This window comes from Apis mellifera, linkage group LG11 (assembly GCF_003254395.2).
Source record: "Apis mellifera strain DH4 linkage group LG11, Amel_HAv3.1, whole genome shotgun sequence".
Taxonomy (NCBI): domain Eukaryota; kingdom Metazoa; phylum Arthropoda; class Insecta; order Hymenoptera; family Apidae; genus Apis; species Apis mellifera.
This window is the reverse complement of record NC_037648.1, coordinates 5308412-5329460: the sequence shown is the minus strand read 5'-3', so window position 1 is coordinate 5329460 and position 21049 is coordinate 5308412. Positions and strand designations below refer to the sequence as shown.

At 19.8% G+C, this 21049-nt stretch overlaps 1 protein-coding gene across 2 annotated transcripts in view; it reads left to right on the top strand.

The window, feature by feature from the left end:
- The window catches only part of LOC724287 (protein rhomboid), an 869734-nt gene that overhangs the window by 832345 nt on the left and 16340 nt on the right, over positions 1–21049 (top strand). For both annotated transcript variants that reach the window (XM_026443982.1, XM_026443983.1), the window contains one exon: positions 1610–1722. In XM_026443982.1, coding sequence (XP_026299767.1) covers positions 1610–1722 — 113 coding nt within the window. The remainder of the gene's footprint in view (positions 1–1609; positions 1723–21049) is intronic.

Sequence of the window (21049 nt, the reverse complement as noted above, 5' to 3'; positions counted from 1 at the left end):
CATTTTTATTAAAAATAAATTATTAATGAGAATACAATAACAAAATGATTAGAATGTTTTTGACTTTAAATTATCTAATCATTTTATTAGTTAACTGTGTTTAATCATTAGTACTTTTAAAATAATCAAATTTTCATTAATTCAATATATAAACAAAATAAATTAAATAATTTGAAACATTGAAAATAAATTAAGTAATTATGGAGATATTTAGATTTCGAATCATTTCGATAATTTAATCACTTAATACCTAATTAATCAATATCAGATTAATTATTATATATAATTATATTATATATGATTCATATATATAATTTTAAAGTTATTATACATAAATTTATATTTAATATTTAATTGTATTTATATTTATATATAGATATGTATACGTATGTATATTCTTAAGTATTATTTTTATATAATTGCTATATCTAAATTGATACTAAGAAAATTGTGTATAATATTATTTATCGATAAAATTATTCTTTTCTTATATATTACCTTATGATATTTTAATAATATAATAATATAATTAAAAGTTTCTTATTAACATATTCAATGCAAAATCGACATGTATGTATCTATGTATGCTATCAGATCAGATCCAATCAGATACAAAAGTATTCTTTTACATTACAAAGAATTTTCTTTCAGTTATTTAAATAATTTTTCAGATTTTAATAAACAATTCTATATCATAATATCAAAATTAATATTTTTCTATAGAATAGAAATAATTTTACTTCTGAATTATATGTTCCCTATAATTTATCAAAATTTTTTCAAATATATTATTCATAAATTCTACTATGTAAACAGATTTTATATTTTTGGAAAAATTTTATATTATTGAAAAGATTGAACGTTGAATTAATTCTACCGATTATTCATATCTCTTGTTAATTTTACGTTTGTGCCTTGCAAGTGATTATTCGCCTATTAAATAGATTATTTTTTTTTTTTAACCATTAGATTGTTTAGATAACACGAATAAAAATGGAATGCAATTTAAAATTTTCAAACACGCAAAATACAAGTAATATATCGAATACACTAGATATATCATTTCATTTATCAATAATAACTATCTTTTAATTATTATTTTATAATATTACATTAATAATAATAAATATAATAAAAATAAAATTATGCACTTGAAAACATTTTTAAATTATAATTATAAACATATATATAATTTCAATCAATTGTCTAAATCGAAAAATAGATAACTTAGACAAATTATGATTTAGAAATAAAATATTAAATTTGTAAAATTTTTAATAGAAAATCCATTCTTTTTCTTATAATATATTCATAATTCTTATTTATTTTATTAATTTTATTTTTACAAATATATATTTTTCTTTATGCCATGCTTCTTATAATTTTATTTTTCTAAGGAATTTTCAATTTTTAATAAAAAAACGAGAATATGAAATTAAATGTTTTTGAATAAAAGAAATTCTTTCAATTTAATAAAAGAATTTCTTTTTTCTTTTTTTTCTTTTTTTTTTAAATTCTTTTCTTTAAATTTATTTTATTAATTTTGTCATTTTAGTCATAATGAATAATAATGAGCATTACGTCAGAAATTTATATGCTTGAATTTCAGATGGCTTCACCTACTATTTAACTTGGGAGTACAAGTGGTCGTGGGACTTCCCCTGGAAATGGTTCATGGAAGTCTGAGGATCGCAGCCGTTTACATGGCTGGGGTTCTTGCCGGTAAGTAATCATTACATATTATAAATCTCTACATTTTATTTACAAAGCTAATATAATTTCCCGTTTTAATTACAGTGTTTCCAAATTATATAATGTGATATGATACAATGTGATATGATATATGATAATAAATAAAAAATATTTGTAAATATAATAACTGATTATTTAATATGTTAATCAGATTTCATCATTCACAAATCATTTCTTATTTAATTTATTTACAATTTTCAAATTTGTGATTAATAAAATAATTGTGATTAATAAAAAAAAATAAAAAGAATAATATATATATTGAATTTAATGCTCACATTCAACTATATATATTATTATTAACGATCTCGCGAGGATGATGAACTTTAAAGGAAAAAATTTTTTATTGATCATGAAATGCGATCTTAATTTTAAATCGAAATCTTAAATCTTTTTTTGATTTAAAAAAAATATAGGTTAAAAATATCTAATTCTATTTTATTATAAATATTGTTTCGATATTATTATTCAATTCAAGTTTCAAATATTAAAAGAATTTAAAAATATAAAAATTATAAATGATTTATTATATAGTCATCTTTTTCTTGAGATATGAAATGAGATGAAACAAAAAAAAAATCTGAAAGAAATAAAATTCTTAAAAAATAATTTCAAAGAATAAAAGTTATATAATTTATTTTTAAATGAATAAAATATACATTTATAACAAATTATTTTTAAATGAATAGTATATAATTTATAACATTATTTTTAAAAAGTAGTTATTTTAAAAAATTAATTTATAAATTTAAAATAAAACTTAATAAATAACATTATCAAATACAAATTACAAGAATTCATGTACAAATATATACTTATGAACACATATAACTATATATATATATATTATATTATATATTATAATATTATATATTGCATATTTCAACATATTATATTTGAATATATATGTTTTTTGAACTTATAAATATTTAACTTATAAATGTTTTTTAAATTTATTTACATTTTTCAAAATTTAAAAAAATGTAAATAGAAATTTAGGATATCTATTTTTAATAAATGAATAAATTATTCATTAAATAATAAAATTATTTTAAAATTATTAAATTATTCATTAAATAAATGAAAATAAATCGTTAATAACATGCATTTTTAAAAAAATGTTACTAAATGAACATTTTATATTTTTTTTATTATACAAAATTATAAATTAATTAATTAATAAATTATATAATCTATTAATAATTACCTATTTTTTAATGTATTTTTAAACAATAAATTTAAAATCAAAAATAAATTTACATCTTGAAAGCAATGAATTTATTTAACATATTTATGTACTATATCATAAAGATAATAGTGTTTAATCAACAGGATCGTAATAATGCAAATAATCATAATTTCATCACTTATCATTTAATACTTATATACAATAAACATAATGAATGAGAAAAATAAAATAAAAGAAAATATAGATAGAAAAAAAGAAAATGACAAGAATGTAATTCATTGTCAATAAAATGTAATTAAAGCTTGTCCTAAATGCATTTAACATTAATTCGCGATACGAGACTTAATAATTGCATACATAATTATATACATATGCATGTAATATATGAATGTAATATTATCAATATTCACAATAATATTTCTGAATTTAAATCATTTGACGATTCTCACTCACATAAATACTCGGCAGCGCAGTTGCAACTGCCATCCAGCGACTCTTCTTCTTCGACTATTTCTTCTCTGTAATATAATTTGTTCTTCTTTTCATTTACTATGTTTCAGGATTTTCCAATGAAACGTGTTTTTACTTTTCCCTATTCTTACTTCTATTTTTTTTTCTTCCATTTTTTCCTATCTGATTTCTTTTGCACTATGTTATCTTACTACTGTAAAGTAAAAGAACATTGGCGGGATTTTAACATTCCACAATCTGTTTATATCAGATGATCAAGAAAGTTCTGATGTTCTTTTTATAATATGAAGATATATAATAAAATGATTAATCATTTACAAAATGTGATTAATGTCCTTCTATAAACAGATTATAAATAATTGTAGACATTTAAAAAAATTTTGGAAGTAAAAGTAAATTAGAAATATATATTTCTGCACATATTTGCTATATTCAATTACAATGAATTTATAAAATATTTTTGGAAAATATTTGTGACAAAATTTATAAAAAAAAATTTGAAACATCTATATTTTTTTTACTCTTTTAATGTTCTTTTTTTAGATTATTAGATTATTAGATTATTATATATATAATACATATAATAAAATATGTAATTTTTGTTAAAATTGAACAATTATCTCAAAAACAGAAAAAACAAAAAATATCTAAAAACAAAATTGATGACAAATTTTTTTATTTCTTAAACTCATTACATATATTTATAAAATTGATATATTAAGTATATAGTTTTAATAAAAATCTCAAGTTATATGAAGAATTTTATAATATATCAAAATTTAATAAATAGATAATTGAAACTCGGGATGAATTTTAATTTTGTAAAAATATAATTTTTATTTAAATTGTTTTTTACAATTTTCATGTTTTAAATATATTCACTTAATTCATTTAAAGATATATATCATATCTAATGATTATTAGTCTCAATAAATAATAAGTAAAAAAAGTTATAGAAATAAAAATTCAAAAAAAGAATAGAAATATTAATATTAGAAAATATCGGATAGATCAAAATTTTGATTAAAATGCTAATAATTTTGTATTTAATTATAATTTTCTTTTCTGTAAAGTAAAAAAAAAAATTATGTAAAAATAATTAATTTAATAAATAATATTTTTTTATACATTTCATATATTTTCCTTTTATCCAAAATATAAAAAATAAAAATTCCTTTATTGCTTAATGATATTTTATATTTTTTGTTATTTTATTACAATGTACGTATTATGTAACTTCTTATTTAATAAAATCTTACCTGGAATAATTTTTAATAAATTCCAAAATATTAATATATATATATCACTTTATATAAATCCAATAGATAAATTATTTTATCTATTGGATACAAACATATTATTTAAATCCATAGTTGAATTGTTATATGACACTCAATCTGCCTATTTACCGAAATCCATAGGAGCAAATCAAAACACACTATCATAAGATTTCAGATTAGAAAGGTTGAATATATTTTTTTATACATAAACTTGCTTATTCTCACATGTACAAGAAAGTCATTTGTGTCACTAATGATACTTGAATCAATTTGAAATTTATAGACCAATTGAAGTATCAATTGAAAAACTTTTGTTTCTATTTAACTTAAATTCAATATTTTTTATTCCTATATGAAATTACTAAACAAAAATTTGAAATTTAATATCTATATTTTAATATAATATTAATACCATTATCTTATCTCCACTAAAAAAATTATATAAGCATTGCATTTTTCTTTTTCATTATTACATATTAGATTTTTTTTATTCACTATTCACATTAATTTCTTTGAATAAAATTATTTCGATTGTTATTTATTATTATATAATTTCATTTTATATAAAGATTATTTGATTAAAACTTTATTTTAAACAAATATTCAAATATGTATAATTTCATCAAATTCTGAACTGATTCCGCGACAATGTGTTACTAAAATAGTGTTACTGACAATTGCCCACTGAATGCTGGGCATTAGAAAAAGAAACATGAAAGATTTGATAGAAAGAAAATATAAAATAATAATATTTGAAATCGAATGTTATGTTTTGTGTGTCCTAAATATAAAAAAAAGAGTATTTAAGAATACGAAAACTTAAATCAACAATTTTTCCCGTTACTAAGATAGTGTTGCTTTTCTGAATTCAGTTCGTTCGTAATGTTGATATAACATATATTAGAAATAAAAATGTAAAAATAAAATTAGTGAATTTGTAATATTCATTCAAGTATACATAAAAAATTATATATATATGCATTTTTTATGGATATGTAATATTAATGTAATATTGATTCATTATAATAAGTGATATCCAGATCGATTATTATTTCTCTCTTCATAAGAATAAAAAATATTTAGTGCAAGTAAAATAAAAATAAATATTTGTCAATGATTTGATTGAATAATTTAATAATTGAAATTCAAATTGATTCAAGTATTTCGGACTTTATTGTACATGTGAAAATAATTAAAAAAGCAATTGTGCATATAAAAATACATTCAATCTTTTTAATTCGAAATCTTATAAAAAAGTGTGTTTTAATTTATTTGGATTTCAATAAACATGTTGAATGAAATACAACAATTCATTTATAATTTTAAATGAAATATTGTATAATCATCATATAATTCCAAATTGTGGAATTTGCTATAATTTGTCTGAGCTAAGTTTCTGTTAAATAACTAATTATATACATTTTAATTTGCATAATTAAAATTTTTTTTAAATGATATAAAAATATTTCATAGTTATATTACACAATATTTATGTACACTGTATATTATCTTATTTAAATTATTCATTTCAAATAATCAATTGTATATAAAAAAATATTATATTTATTTTCATTGAGGGGCTCCGCTATGCAAGCGATATTGCAATACAATATTGCCGCGCACTCAGCTGAGTGTTCTCGGTATTTCGCCGTTTCTATCTAATACAAACTTAAAATGTTTATAATCGTTAATTAAGTTTTATCAAATATGTGTATATGAATTTTTTTCATTGGTTTGATGTCTAGAATTTACCCTCCAAAGAGTATTTCCCACATGTTTCATTAACACTCTGTAAAATAATTGTTTTCCTTTTTTTAATATATTATATTAAATAATATATTAAATCAATAGTTAATTTCAACTTTTAATAAAACATAATATTGTATATATATATATATATATATATATATATATTATATGTATTTTATTATATATTATATTTATACACACACACACACACACACACACACACACATATTAAATATATTATAATTAATTTATTTTGATATTAAATAGATATAAATTAAAAATCACAAAATGACTACTTATCATCATAATTTAAACTTTTATTTATTGATTTATATTTTGATTAAAAATAACTTTTTTTATATTAATCTTTATATTAATCTTTATATTAACCTTATATTATATTAATATTATATTAATCTTTTGTCTATGATAATATTATTCATTATTGTCAATTTTTCACCAGTTTACAATATCATCGTTTGTTGTTTCGGTTTTTTTTCCCATTATTTTGCGTTCATTCTTTACGTAAATAAACCATGGAACTAGATAAAAAAGAGAAGTTAGAATTACGCATTTCTCTCTGCATTTGTATATATCCATAGAAATACATAATATTACACGTAACAGACCAAAAAGGAGAATCGGATTGCACATTCATGTAAACCTAATTGCCATTTGCATAAATTCAATTAGACTCAGATCCCGGGTTATTAACAATCATGAAAGTAAAATGTTGCAAAATAGGACGCATGAATAATAAACTCCCGAAAAGAAATTTGGAATACATCGAACACTATAAATGTAGAGAATCCTAATGTTGCGACCAGAGACATAGACAGAAAGCGAAATAAAAACCACGGTTAAAAATCATGAAAGAAAAATAAATAGAAAAAATAAGGAGAAAGATTTTTTTTTAAGAAAAAATAAAGAAATAATTGAAAGAAATAATTAAAAGATCATGCAAGAAATATTAGATTGCATTATTACTAATTAATAGAATGAAAATGATAATGCATTTATGGAAAATTATATTTTTCTTGTTAATTTTTTTACAAATTTTTATTGTATATTTTGCATTTTTATTTTGCATGAAAGTTTTGTAAAAATTTTTAGTTAATCGATTGTTTTTTTAATAATTTGAATCAATTATCAATTTCTTCTGTTAAAGTCAAATTTTTTATTTTAGTATTTGTTAATTGAAATAAATGTATAAAAAATATACTACATTGATTTTAAAATTAGAAGAGCTATAGTATGAAATTATTAAAAATATATTTTTTTCTTGTTATCATTTTATAATGATACGAATAAATTACTATTGTAATTTATTTTCATTGTCATTAGGAGAATCAATCTGAAGATGTTATATTATTTTTATAGAATTCTACAATATAATTATATATTGATTATAATTGAAAAAATTAATTAAAATTGATATAGGTGAAAATTTTGTCTTATGTCTTATGATATGCAGATCACGTTCATATCCTAAAAGTAATATGTGTAATAAAAAATAAAAATATATTTGTAATAAACATAGAATAAAATTCGTTTTAAAGTTTTTTATTTTTTATTCATATCAGTTTTCTTCTAAATTTACTATTTTTCGCGAAAATCGAACATGGCGATAGTTTGGGGCATCATGACAAAATTAGTTTGTATACATTGCGGTCGTATCGGTGTAATGCGATTATAACTAAGTACTGGTATTTATATATTTTTTTCATTATTTTTTTTTTCTGCATTGTTTTTTTTTGACGTTTAATAATTATGCATTATTTTTTATTTTTATTACTATCACATATATTTTTAATTTTTATTTTTCTCTTATTTTATTTTTATTGATTTCGTGATTCTCAAACTTATTCTATTTGTTAATTAATTAATTAATAATTTGTTTTGTAATTGAATTAGATAAAAAATTTATAATATAATATAATGTAAATATTATATTTTTATAAATATATTACCTATAAATTCTATATATCAATTAATGATATATAAAAGTATCTATTAAAATAAATATGAAAATTAAATATTTATTATTAATAATATTAATAATATTAAATAATTTTTTTCTAAAAGACTTTTAGATAATTGAAATTGCAATGCTTTTCTGATTTCAGCTATTTCATTTTTCAATATATTTTAATTCAACTGTTTTTATTTAATTTTAAAAATTCATATTGATATAAATCCAAAATAAAATTCAATATAATATCAATATTAAATGTTTGTACATACTAGTACTAATAAATCTATCTAATAATAATGAAATAAATTATAATTTTAATTATTGTTGTTATATTGTTATATTATAATTAATTGTACTGAATAAAAATTTTTTTTATAATTTTTTAATTTTGTTATATATAAAATAACATCTATCAAGTGCATATGCATTTGATTTTATATTAAGATATAATAATTAATCTTCTTTATTTTCATATGTCAACAATTTCTTTGCTTTTTATCATATATTACAAATAATAAAACATCCTGCGATGGATTTATCTGTTTTATATTTTAATGTAATTTTATGGCATAATAGAAAATTTTAAAATATATTAAAATTAATATAAAAACTTTAAAATATTGGATTGGCAACTAAGTAATTGCGGATTTTTTTTAGAAAATCAAAGAATTTTTTCATGGAACTAAATAATTTTATTCTGTAATGTGTTGCCCATTTTGATCAATGACCTTTTCCCATCTTTCAAGCAGCATCATAATCCCACATTCATAAAACTTCTGATTTTTATTAACAAAAAACTGAATCAGGTACGATTTGATATCATCATCATTATTGAAATTTTTACCATTCAAGGAATTTTGTAAAGATCGAAACAAAAAGTAATCAGATGGTGTAAGGTCAGGATTATATGGTGGATGTGGCAAAACATCCCAACCAAGCTCCAATAATTTTTGCCGAGTGACCAAAGATGTGTGTGGCCTTGCATTGCCATGATGGAATACAACATCTTTTCGATTTGTCAATTCAGGCCGCTTTTCTTCAACTGCATTGTTTAATTTCGTTAGTTGTTCAATGTAGACAACAGAATTGATCATTCGATTAAGAATTCAAAATAGACAATTCCTTTGTAATCCCACCAAACTGATAACAAAACCTTCTTTTGATGAATACCAGCTTTTGATGTTGTTTGAGCTGGTTCACGTGGCCTGCTCCACGATTTTTTCCGCTTGATATTGTTGTTAACAACCCATTTTTCATCGCCAATTATCAGTCGTTTTAAAAATGGATCATTTTCATTACGTTTCTTTAGCAAATCGCAGCTGTTAATGCGTTGCGTTAAATGCTTTTCTTTCAGTTCGTGAGGAACCCATGTATCGAGTTTTTGAACATAGCCAAGTTATTTTAAGTGGTTTTCAATGCATGTATGTGATACATGAAGCTTCTCTGCAATCTCACGAGTTGTACTGTGACGATCCGAATCGATTATTGCTTTGATTAGATCGTCATTAACTTCAACTGGACGACCAGAGCGTTTTTCGTCTTTGAATGAAAAATCACCAGAACGAAATTTGTCAAACCAATTTTGACACTGCCGTTCTTTTAAGGCTTCGTCGCCATAAACAGCACATAACTTTTTGTTAGTTTGCGATGCGTTTTTCCCTTTGCGAAAATAAAAAAGCAAAATATGACGATGATATTCCTTTTGATTTTCCATTTTTCAACGAACGCCAACCGAAAACTACACAACTGATCAAAAAACTTTTTTACTGATTGATAGCTGAATTGCCAACTATGAAATAACAAAATGTGTTTTACGTTTGGACTACGCCAGCAAACCTAAAAATTCAAAAGCCATCTATGAGTGAAATTCGCAATTACTTAGTTGCCAACCCAATATATTAATTTTAAAAATTATAAAACAAATAAATTATAATTATGGAAAAAATAACAGTTCATCATCTTATCATTGTAAATAAATAATATCAGAATAATAATGAAAGATTTTTTTTTCTCAATCTTTATTTAAACTTTTATTTATTAATTTATAATATTAAAATACCATATGAATTCGTAATTTTATTTTAATTTCTGATTTTATATAATATTATTAATTTTAATATTATTCACATATATTACTGAAAAATCGGCTATTATTAAAAAAAGGAAAACAAAAAAAAATATTTGCCATTTTATCCAATATATCATTTTATGGTTATCTTCCCGATATTATTTTCTTGCATATAATCTTGTTCAATTATTTGCTAAATATCTAATTATTGTAAATAAAAAAGTATTAAATATAAAAAATATACATATATCAAGTATATTTAATATTTAATATTTAATATTTAAAATTAATAATTTTAAATATACTCTTCAATCTCAGAGTAATATATTGATTTTATTTTATTGTTAATATAAATTTCTATATTCTATTTATATTTCTATATTTTTATATTTCTATATTCAATTGGATTTCTATATTTCTATATGTTTAATAAATCAAAAATTCTAAAAATATAATTCCTCTCCATTCTGCCGAAAATTTTTACATACATATGCAAAAATTGAAATATAAACTCATATTACTTTATATATTTAAAATAATTTATTTTATCTATATATTTAAAATATTTTTTGTAAATCGAAGTTTATCTTATATTTCACATATATATATTTTTTATTATCTCTTTTTTTATCTTTAAAAAAAAATTTTAAAAATATAATTTTCGAGTTTTTTTTCCTTTGAATTTTTAAAATTAAAAAAAATTAACTTTTACAAATTCAAATTCAAAGGAATTTTTTTTTTTAATCTTACTCAAAAATTTTAATAAAATTAGATCATAATATTCAAAAATATTGAATTTTGAAATTTGAGTTATTGATATTAAATTATATGAATAATGATTTTTAATTGAGTCAATTAATGTTCAAATCTATTTATATCTATTACATTCATTTTAATTAATTTTTTAATATATTCTTATTCATCTTCTCATCTATTTTATTTTATTTATTCATATCCTTTCATAATAATTGTTATTTCCAAAATATATAAAAAATTAGTAAAAAAAAAAAAAAAACGATGAACTTTCTAGAAAGATAGAGAAAAAGTATATTAATATGAATTGAAAGAATAATTTTCAAATAAACGAGCTTAATTTCCAAGTAATTTCACTTATTCCAATTCACATTTGACTGTTCACTTTTCACTGTTTATACAGAGTTTCGTGTCGCAGAATTATCGGCGCCATGCCAATTGCGTGACATGGACAATTATGCAACGATATCTGCATGTCGCCACGTAATGTTCCCATATACGTGATGCATTTTGTATGCGCAACGAAAGACGACGGCATCCTCGATGCTAGACGTCTGTCTAGCCTTCCCTTCTTCGAAACCCTTCAGCGCCATTATTTGCTTTCGAACCTCTTTCTTCGCTAATTTACACTTTTGTTCCGTTAAACTTTACTCAAGTAGCAATATTTTTATAAGCATTTTTTCTTTTTTTTTTGCTTTTATCGCTTTAAGATTCTTCTTTATTACATTTGTGGAAGTGAATTGATCCTTTGTTTCAATAATTTAATTAAGCAGTATTGAAGTAAATCGAAGAAATATTTCATTTAAAATTTTATATATAATAGATAAAAAATAAAAAATAATAAAAAGATAAAAATATTAAAAGTTTTATGAAATAATTTAAAATTTGCGATGTGTAGCTTTCAATATTATAAAACATTTTTCAGTTTCAAAATTATTTTAAACATTAAAAATATTAAAAATTATGACATCAAATTTTGAAAGATATTATTTTAGGACAAAAGATTTTTTAGTCTATATGTGTTTTTATAATCTTTGACTATATTTATAAACTATTATTATTAATTGATAAATGTAATATATAATATAATTGTATTTTTATTTAGATAAGTATAAATATGATTTTACAAGATTTTAGAAATAAAAATTTCATCTTTTTTACATATAATTTTTTTACAATAATTTTAGTTTTTTAATATGATATATGATATACTTTCTGTAAATAAATTTTTGAATAATTATGTTATAAAATTTAAAGAAACTGAAATTTTATTTTTAGTTTTATTATTCAATATTACCAGCAATACTACTATTTCATAGTTAATATCTATTTGTTTTTTCTTCGATATGCATACTTCAAATATTTTGTAAACAGATACGCGCAATTACACATAATCAAATATTCATTCAGCTAAATCCGTACATTTTTTATTTATTGTTTTCACTGTTCAGTCAACAAATTATTTTTTTTTCATTTTATTTTCATTTTATATTCATTTATGGACATAAAAATAAAATTTGTTTTTCAATACTTATTAAAGTTTTTTTTTCTTATATTTCTAAATATAATCGAAAATATATCATATTTGAATTTATTTTTTAAGAAAAATGAATAATATTTATTTATAATATTTATGAAAATTCATAAAATAGAATCAAAAAGAAAAAAATTTCATTACTAACAATATATATATCTGTATATAATATATAATATAATATACTTATATCATATTATATAATATTTTAAAAATATCTATACTTTGTATTGATATTTATATATGTTTCAATTCAAAATAATTTTTAAATTTGGCATTCAAGTTTGATCTATGCATCTCAAAGTAATAATATCGACTTTTAAGAAAAAAATAATAATATTAAATAGAAAAAAATCAAAGAAAATAAAAATATATTAATTCTTTCTTCATTATATTTTAATAATATTTCTAATATTTTTTTCATTCTAAAGTGAATATAATTTGGTTCTAATATACATAATATATATGAAAAATCTATTTAATAATTAAATATAATTAATAATTAAATTTATAGAATTGTATAATTAAAGATTTAATTTCTCTTTTATTTTCAATGATATCTGAATTTGTAAACTTCATATAAGCTATAGTTCAAAAATTTTATAAATAAATTGAAATTATTAATTAATACTTCATTACATAAAAAAAAATGTTTAAATTCATTTTTTAACATCTTTAATGAAACATATTCAATCTGGTTGTATAGTAAAAATAAAAGTAATTCCATTATTTAATTTCAATTATCTGATCCGACATAAAATGATGTTTTGATTATTAATATTATTTGATTAATATGAGAAATTATAAATTTGAAATATAATATTTAATAATTATTTAATAATTAATAATAAATTAAATTAAATAAATTAAATAAATTAATAAATTATGTTTTATTATTATATTATTATTATTATATATTATTATTTTTGATAAATAATAATATAATTATAATAAAATAACAATCCTCATACCAAAGTTTTATTTTAAATATTGGGTTGGCAACTAAGTAATTGCGGATTTCAGTTGAAGTTGATGACGACCTAATCAAAGCAATAACCGATTCGGATCGTCACAATACAATTCGTGAGATTGCAGAAAAGCTTCATGTATCACATACATGCATTGAAAACCACTTAAAACAACTTGGCTATGTTCAAAAACTCGATACATGGGTTCCTCACGAACTGAAAGAAAAGCATTTAACGCAACGCATTAACAGCTGCGATTTGCTAAAGAAACGATTTGCTAATGAAAATGATTATTTTTAAAACGACTGATAACTGGCGATGAAAAATGGGTTGTTTACAACAATATCAAGCGGAAAAGATCGTGGAGCAGGCCACGTGAACCAGCTCAAACAACATCAAAAGCTGGTATTCATCAAAAGAAGGTTTTGTTATCAGTTTGGTGGGATTACAAAGGAATTGTCTATTTTGAATTCTTAATCGAATGATCAATTCTGTTGTCTACATTGAACAACTAACGAAATTAAACAATGCAGTTGAAGAAAAGCAGCCCGAATTGACAAATCGAAAAGGTGTTGTATTCCATCATAACAATGCAAGGCCACACACATCTTTGGTCACTCGGCAAAAATTATTGGAGCTTGGTTGGGATATTTTGCCACATCCACCATATAGTCCTGACCTTGCACCATCTGATTACTTTTTGTTTCGATCTTTACAAAACTCCTTGAATGGTAAAAATTTCAATAATGATGATGATATCAAATCGTACCTGATTCAGTTTTTTGCTAATAAAAACCAGAAGTTTTATGAACGTGGGATTATGATGCTGCCTGAAAGATGACAAAAGGTCATTGATCAAAATGGGCAACACATTACAGAATAAAGTTATTTAATTCCATGAGAAAATTGTCTTTGATTTTCTAAAAAAAATCCGCAATTACTTAGTTGCCAACCCAATATTATAATGATTTCAATTTTAAAATTTTATTTATATTTTTATTTTTATATTGATAATAAAAGAATGTAAATTGTTAAGTTAAGTTAAGTTACTAAACAATGTAATTTTAATTATGGAATGTATTTTATGAATTAAAAACAAACAATAATATTTCAATGTAGAAAATGTTAATCAAAATATTATTTATATAAATATTAATTGACATAAACGAAGAATTTTTTATGTTTTCAGAAATTGATTTTTTTTCTAAGCTTCAATTTTTTATATTATTCTTTATTTAATTATAATTTCTGATTAAATATATAAAAACTTTAATAAAACAATAATAAATATATTCAGAAATTCTTGAGAAGATTTCTAAAAATTATTGATATTTGATATTTGATAATTTAAAAATAATATATTTGAATAATTTTTATTATTTTGTTATTATTTGTATACAAAGTAGTGAATAAATGAAGACGAGAATAAACAAAAAAATTATAAGTTTTTGGTTTATAATGGAAAATCAATTTTTATTTTTCTATTTTTTTTTTTTTTTTCATTTTCCCATTGATGCTCCTTTTTTTTTCAACGAATTGTTATGCTCCATTTCGACTCTTGTATTTTTCCTTTTGTCTTTGTCGTTTTTTATATTGGGTTTTCAACTATTTATTTAACCTATGTTATTCTATTTGCTCTCTATTTTTTTTTTTTTAATTTGTGTACGCTATTGTCTTTTATTCTGCTCGGTGTTCCCAATGATTTGATCATTTTTTTTATCTCTGTCATCCTTATCAGTTCGTGTTAATTTTATCGAGTTTTTTAATTTGTATCGTTTCCATTTTCTTTATTATATTCATTTTTTCGATTTTCTACAATATAATATATGTTCATGAATTACAAATATTCCTGGTAATATTTTAATGCAAGAATTGTTAAAATGTTACTTTGTTTCATTTGTACATGCATAACTTTTAATATATTTTAATATACATAACATTCTTGTAATATTACCATATGAATAAATATGGAATATAATTTTAATGTTTATTCGAAAATTTTTTAAAAGAATGTTCTTTAAAAGATACACGTTAATAGAATTCAAATATTGCAATTTATTGTAAATTAATTATTATTTACTAATTTTTAATTTTATAGACAAACTTATTTATTAGTTAATTCTATTTTTTTTTAAATTTGATATTTGATAATTGATTATGAAATCAATTATATATTTATTTAAATATATGATATTACTGAAATGTATATGATATTACTTATATCTCTATTTATTTTCATGATATCCCTTAATAAATATTAATTAATTATAAAAATACAATTCATGTATAAAATAGATATTTAGATATTATAGATAGTTCTAATGTTAATATATTCAAAATTGAGTAACCTATTGAAAAAAAATAATTAGTTAAATAAGTTAAAAATTTCGAATATAGTTATAATAATATAGTTTTAAGAATATAGTTTTAAGTAATTATTAAAATGCATAACTATTATAGTTGATACGTTCGTATAATCTTGGTTATTTGTCTGCCACTACAGTTATTATATTATTTGAAATTATTCGATATTTTAAATAATAAATTATTGAAATAATTTATTGAAGTAATTTTATTCTTAACTTTAATTTATTAAATTATTAAATTTTATCATATATATTTTTGGAGATATCAATTCTAAATTTACTTGATTCAGACTAAATGCAAAAATTAAATATAAAAATTTCCATAAAAAAAAATAAAATTGCTTAAAATTGATTTAACAAAAAATTAAATTGTTTAATAAATAAATATCAACGAATATTTTTGTATATCAAAACCTTTAGCCAAAGGTATTCTATGTATATATTAATTATTGTATTACTCTAACATTATTATGATAAAAAAAAATTTCATTTTCATTTTCAAATAATGATTTTTTTTTTTATAAATATTGTATTCTATTTATTTATTTAATTTTTTATTATAAATCACGATTGGAATAATTTAATTAAATGTCCTTACAAAATGATTTCTTGAAATTAATTAATTAGGTTTTTTAAATGATATTATTTATGAAGTAATTTTTTTTATTTTTTAATTAAAATTTTTCTTCTAATTCATTTAAAAAAAATGATAATTATATAAATAATTTCGTCATAGATTTTTATAACAATTTACCAATTTAGTATTTAAAATGTATGATATAAAATTTCGGTATAATTGTTATTTCATGTTATTTCATAAAAAGATTCATTTATTTTATTTGCGAAAAACACGTTTCGTACATAATATCGAAACAATTGTATATACATATAGTACTATTTTTTATTTCAGGAGAACGCGATTATTAATTTTCTATTATACTTTAGATATTTGTTCATTAGAAAATGTAAAATTGAAAATTCCAAGAATATAACTTGTGCATACGAAACTAGAGAAGAAAGTCTAACTCTTAATAGAATTTTATCTTCTTTCTCTCTGCTATTTTTCATTTTTTATTCCACATTTTTTTTGCTTTTTATATATGTTTGTTTAAAGAAAGAGAAGAGATTGTTATTACTTATACTTCTACTTATATTAGTATTTTCTTTCTTATATTTTTATGTTTTATATCTTTATTCATTGCAGAAAATGGAAAACTTCTTAAAACATAATAAAATAGAAATAATATTGAATCCTGAATGATTGTCAGAATGAATCATTACAATAAAAAAAGTATACATATATTTTAAAGTAGATTAAATTTTTTAAAATTAGATCAAACATATTTTTTTGAAATATTGAAAGGACTAATTTATTAAATAATTTATTAAATAAAAAAAAATTTTTTTAAATTATTTGTCAGAATAAAAAAAAAGTAGTAATCATAATGTTTAATTTTTTTATCTTAATCTATAATGAAAATTTATAAGATGAATTTTGTTAATATCTAAGTTATATACACAATTAAAAATTACATACACAAATTTTCATTAAAATCGATTAACATTCCTATAAGCTATAAATAATCAAAAATATTAACAGTTCATAGTTTTTTATTTATTAATTTTTTATTAATTTTCGATCTATAATTGTCATAAATTTAAAATTTTTTATATTTTTCAATGTCTATAATTTTATATTAACCGATTTCAATGAAATTTTGTATATATATATTTTGCTCCAATTTATTGTTAGCGAGATATATACTTATATATATAGACAAAAGTATGTTTTTATTATAAGCTCAGATAAAAAAGTTAAAAATCATAATCTTTACTTTTTCTTTATAATTCTGATCAATAGACATTTGTAATTTTTTTTTTTTTTACATTATGTAGTAAACTAATTTTTCAAATATCTGAAAAAATTCAAATTATTAAGTTCAATTTTAAAAAAAAATTATTCTATTTAGAAAATATATGAATACTTTTACTTTCCTTCATTGTATGAATTATGTTATTATATACCTCAAAAATAATTTTTTTAATAAAATCTTTTTTTAAATACTAAGGTATTGTTAACAAAAATTATATTAAAATATAATGTTTAAAAAAAGAAAAAATTAAGAAAAAATAATTCATTAATTTTTAAGACTTAAAATTGATTTCTTTAATAAATAATACATAATTTTTTCAATATTGATTAAACTATTAATTTTCAAAAGAAACTGGTGAAAATAAAACTAAATTTTTTGCATTATTGTTAAAATCGAAAATGATGAACGACTTTGAATATTGCACAAATGGTGTTTAAGTGTTTAAACTAATATTACTGTTCGAAGAACCATCTACTATTGTAATTGTATTGACTGTATTCGTTTATATTACAAGCTCTGAGTAAAGGATTGTACTTACGTAGTACTTTGACCCTTTGCGGCTAACTGTAATGATTTTAATTATATTTTGATGTATACTATCGTCGTTGAATTCTATCTGTTTTTAGTTTCTATTTCTGTATCAATTCTATTGCAAGACTGTCGCAAGTCTTGATTTTTCCTCCAATTTTTGCTTTTCGGGAAATGCATACAGAAAGGGAGGACTAATAATCACGCTGGAGGGATGGGCCCTCGCGGAATTATGTCGCAGCGCGTGAAAGTCAGGACTTTTGTGCTCGCTCCCATGCTGATCCATCGCATGATATGCAAATGTGGCTCGTGAAGTGACTGTTGCTATGATACCTTTGTTTAAATTAGAAATCTGGAAAATGTTAGAAAAACCATGCTCACTCATAAATTATTATCAGACCATTGACGGTATTCGAACTGTTGAAAATAAAGATTAGGTTACCCGATCGCATTACAAGCCCTATCCTTAACAATTATATAAAATTAGTAGCAAAAGAGAATATTAAGAATACTTATATAATTATATAAGTAATTATAGAATATAATTATAGAATACTTTATTATATTAACTATAAAATAATTTTAAATATTAGGACACAATAGAAATATTATATTATTGAAATTTTATAAATCATAAATTTAAGATTTTTTTACAATTTTACAAAAGTTTTTATTCTAATAAATTCTTTTCTAATAAATATTATAATAAATATATAAATTATTATAAATAAGTAAAGTATTATAAATTATAATAAATAAGTTGTAATTATTAATCGAAATAAATGCAATATATTTTTTCTTATTTTCAAAATCAATTTAATCATAAAAAATTAATTTAATCATTTTTATTGTAGTTATCATTAATATATTAAAAAAATTAAATATATATAAGAAATATAAAATTACAAAATAAAATAATATATAATAAATATATATAAAATATATAATAATTTTGAATATTACTATATAAATTCAATAATAAATATTAGTATATTTATTCCCAAAAAAAAATTGTAATCCAAGAATTATAAACATCTTATTGTAATATCAATTAATATAGAATTAGCAATGAAAAAAAATTTTAAAGACAATAGAAACAATATTTGATAATAAATAAATAACAAAATATTCATTATTAATTATAATTCATTATTATTATAAGAATTTTAAAAAAAACAAAGATAATAATAAAATAAACAAAATAAACAAAAAATAAAATCAAAAATTAAAGAATAAAGAATGAAGAAATAATGAAAATATAAAACTAAATAATAAATGAAGAACAATGATAGTTTAGAACTTGTTTTTATAGAAAATTTGTCGACGAGCAAAATAAAAGAAAAATATTAAAACGAAAGCAATTCTTTTAGAAAAAAAAACATAGTCAATAATACATCTGATATAATATTCGATTATTGCAGCAATGAAATATAATATAGTAAAAAAAGAAAAGAAACCACAAAAAAGTTTATTAAAAGGTACAAAAAAAAATAGAATATGGGAATGGCAATATTGGTAAAATAATCCAAAAGACGGAGTAAAAGTTTTATATGAAAGGAATGAAAATTAAGCGAAAAAATAGAACAATGAAAAGGCAAAAAAAAAAAAATAATGTAGAAAATGGAATTGAGAGAGAGAGAGAGAGAGAGAGAGAGAAGAAACAAGAGAAATAGAGGGGAAAGCTGATATAAAAGATGAAAAATATTCAGAGTGTATTATTTCGATAACACCATCGAAAACTCTCTTCATGTTCAACCTTCATTTATTCCACTCCTTTTTAGTATCACTTTCATAATCCTGGTCGCATCTGGCTTATACCGATACAATATAGTTTAGAATTTTGACATTTGGCATGATAAACATATAGTGTTACTATATTGATCATGAGAAAATAAAAATGCATATATCGTGTTATTTTACCTGTTCTTAGAAAATTTGTATCATTTTTATTATACTTCTATAACATCGAAATTTTTTAAAAATTACATTATCAATTTTGTTACTTAAAGATATTTTTAATATTTCAATATTTTCTACTTTACTTATTTATAAATTATATCATTTTTTTAGTTTTTTCTTTTTTATTAATACTGTTATAATTTTCATTGAAAAAGTTTTTGTATATTTATTGATATAATTAATTTCGTATATATATCTTTAATATCTTTTAATATCTTTAAATTTAATGTAATAATAGGTTTATTTGTATTTATATATAAACAAGCATTAAATGTTGTATTAAGTTACATTGTTTATACATATAATAAATAAAATATAAATGCACAAATATAATACAAATATAAATAAAATATAAATATATGGTATATAAATAATAAAATATATATAAATAATATATAAATATAAATAATAAAAAATAAAATTGAAATCAATTTTATTATTTTGTTTCATTATCTTTTGTAAAAATAATTTATTTATAAAACTTATATTTTTATAAAAAATTTCAAATTCATATTATTTTTATTTATATTCTATTTATATTCTTATTTATATTCTCGTCAAAGAACTTTTTTGTTTCTAAATC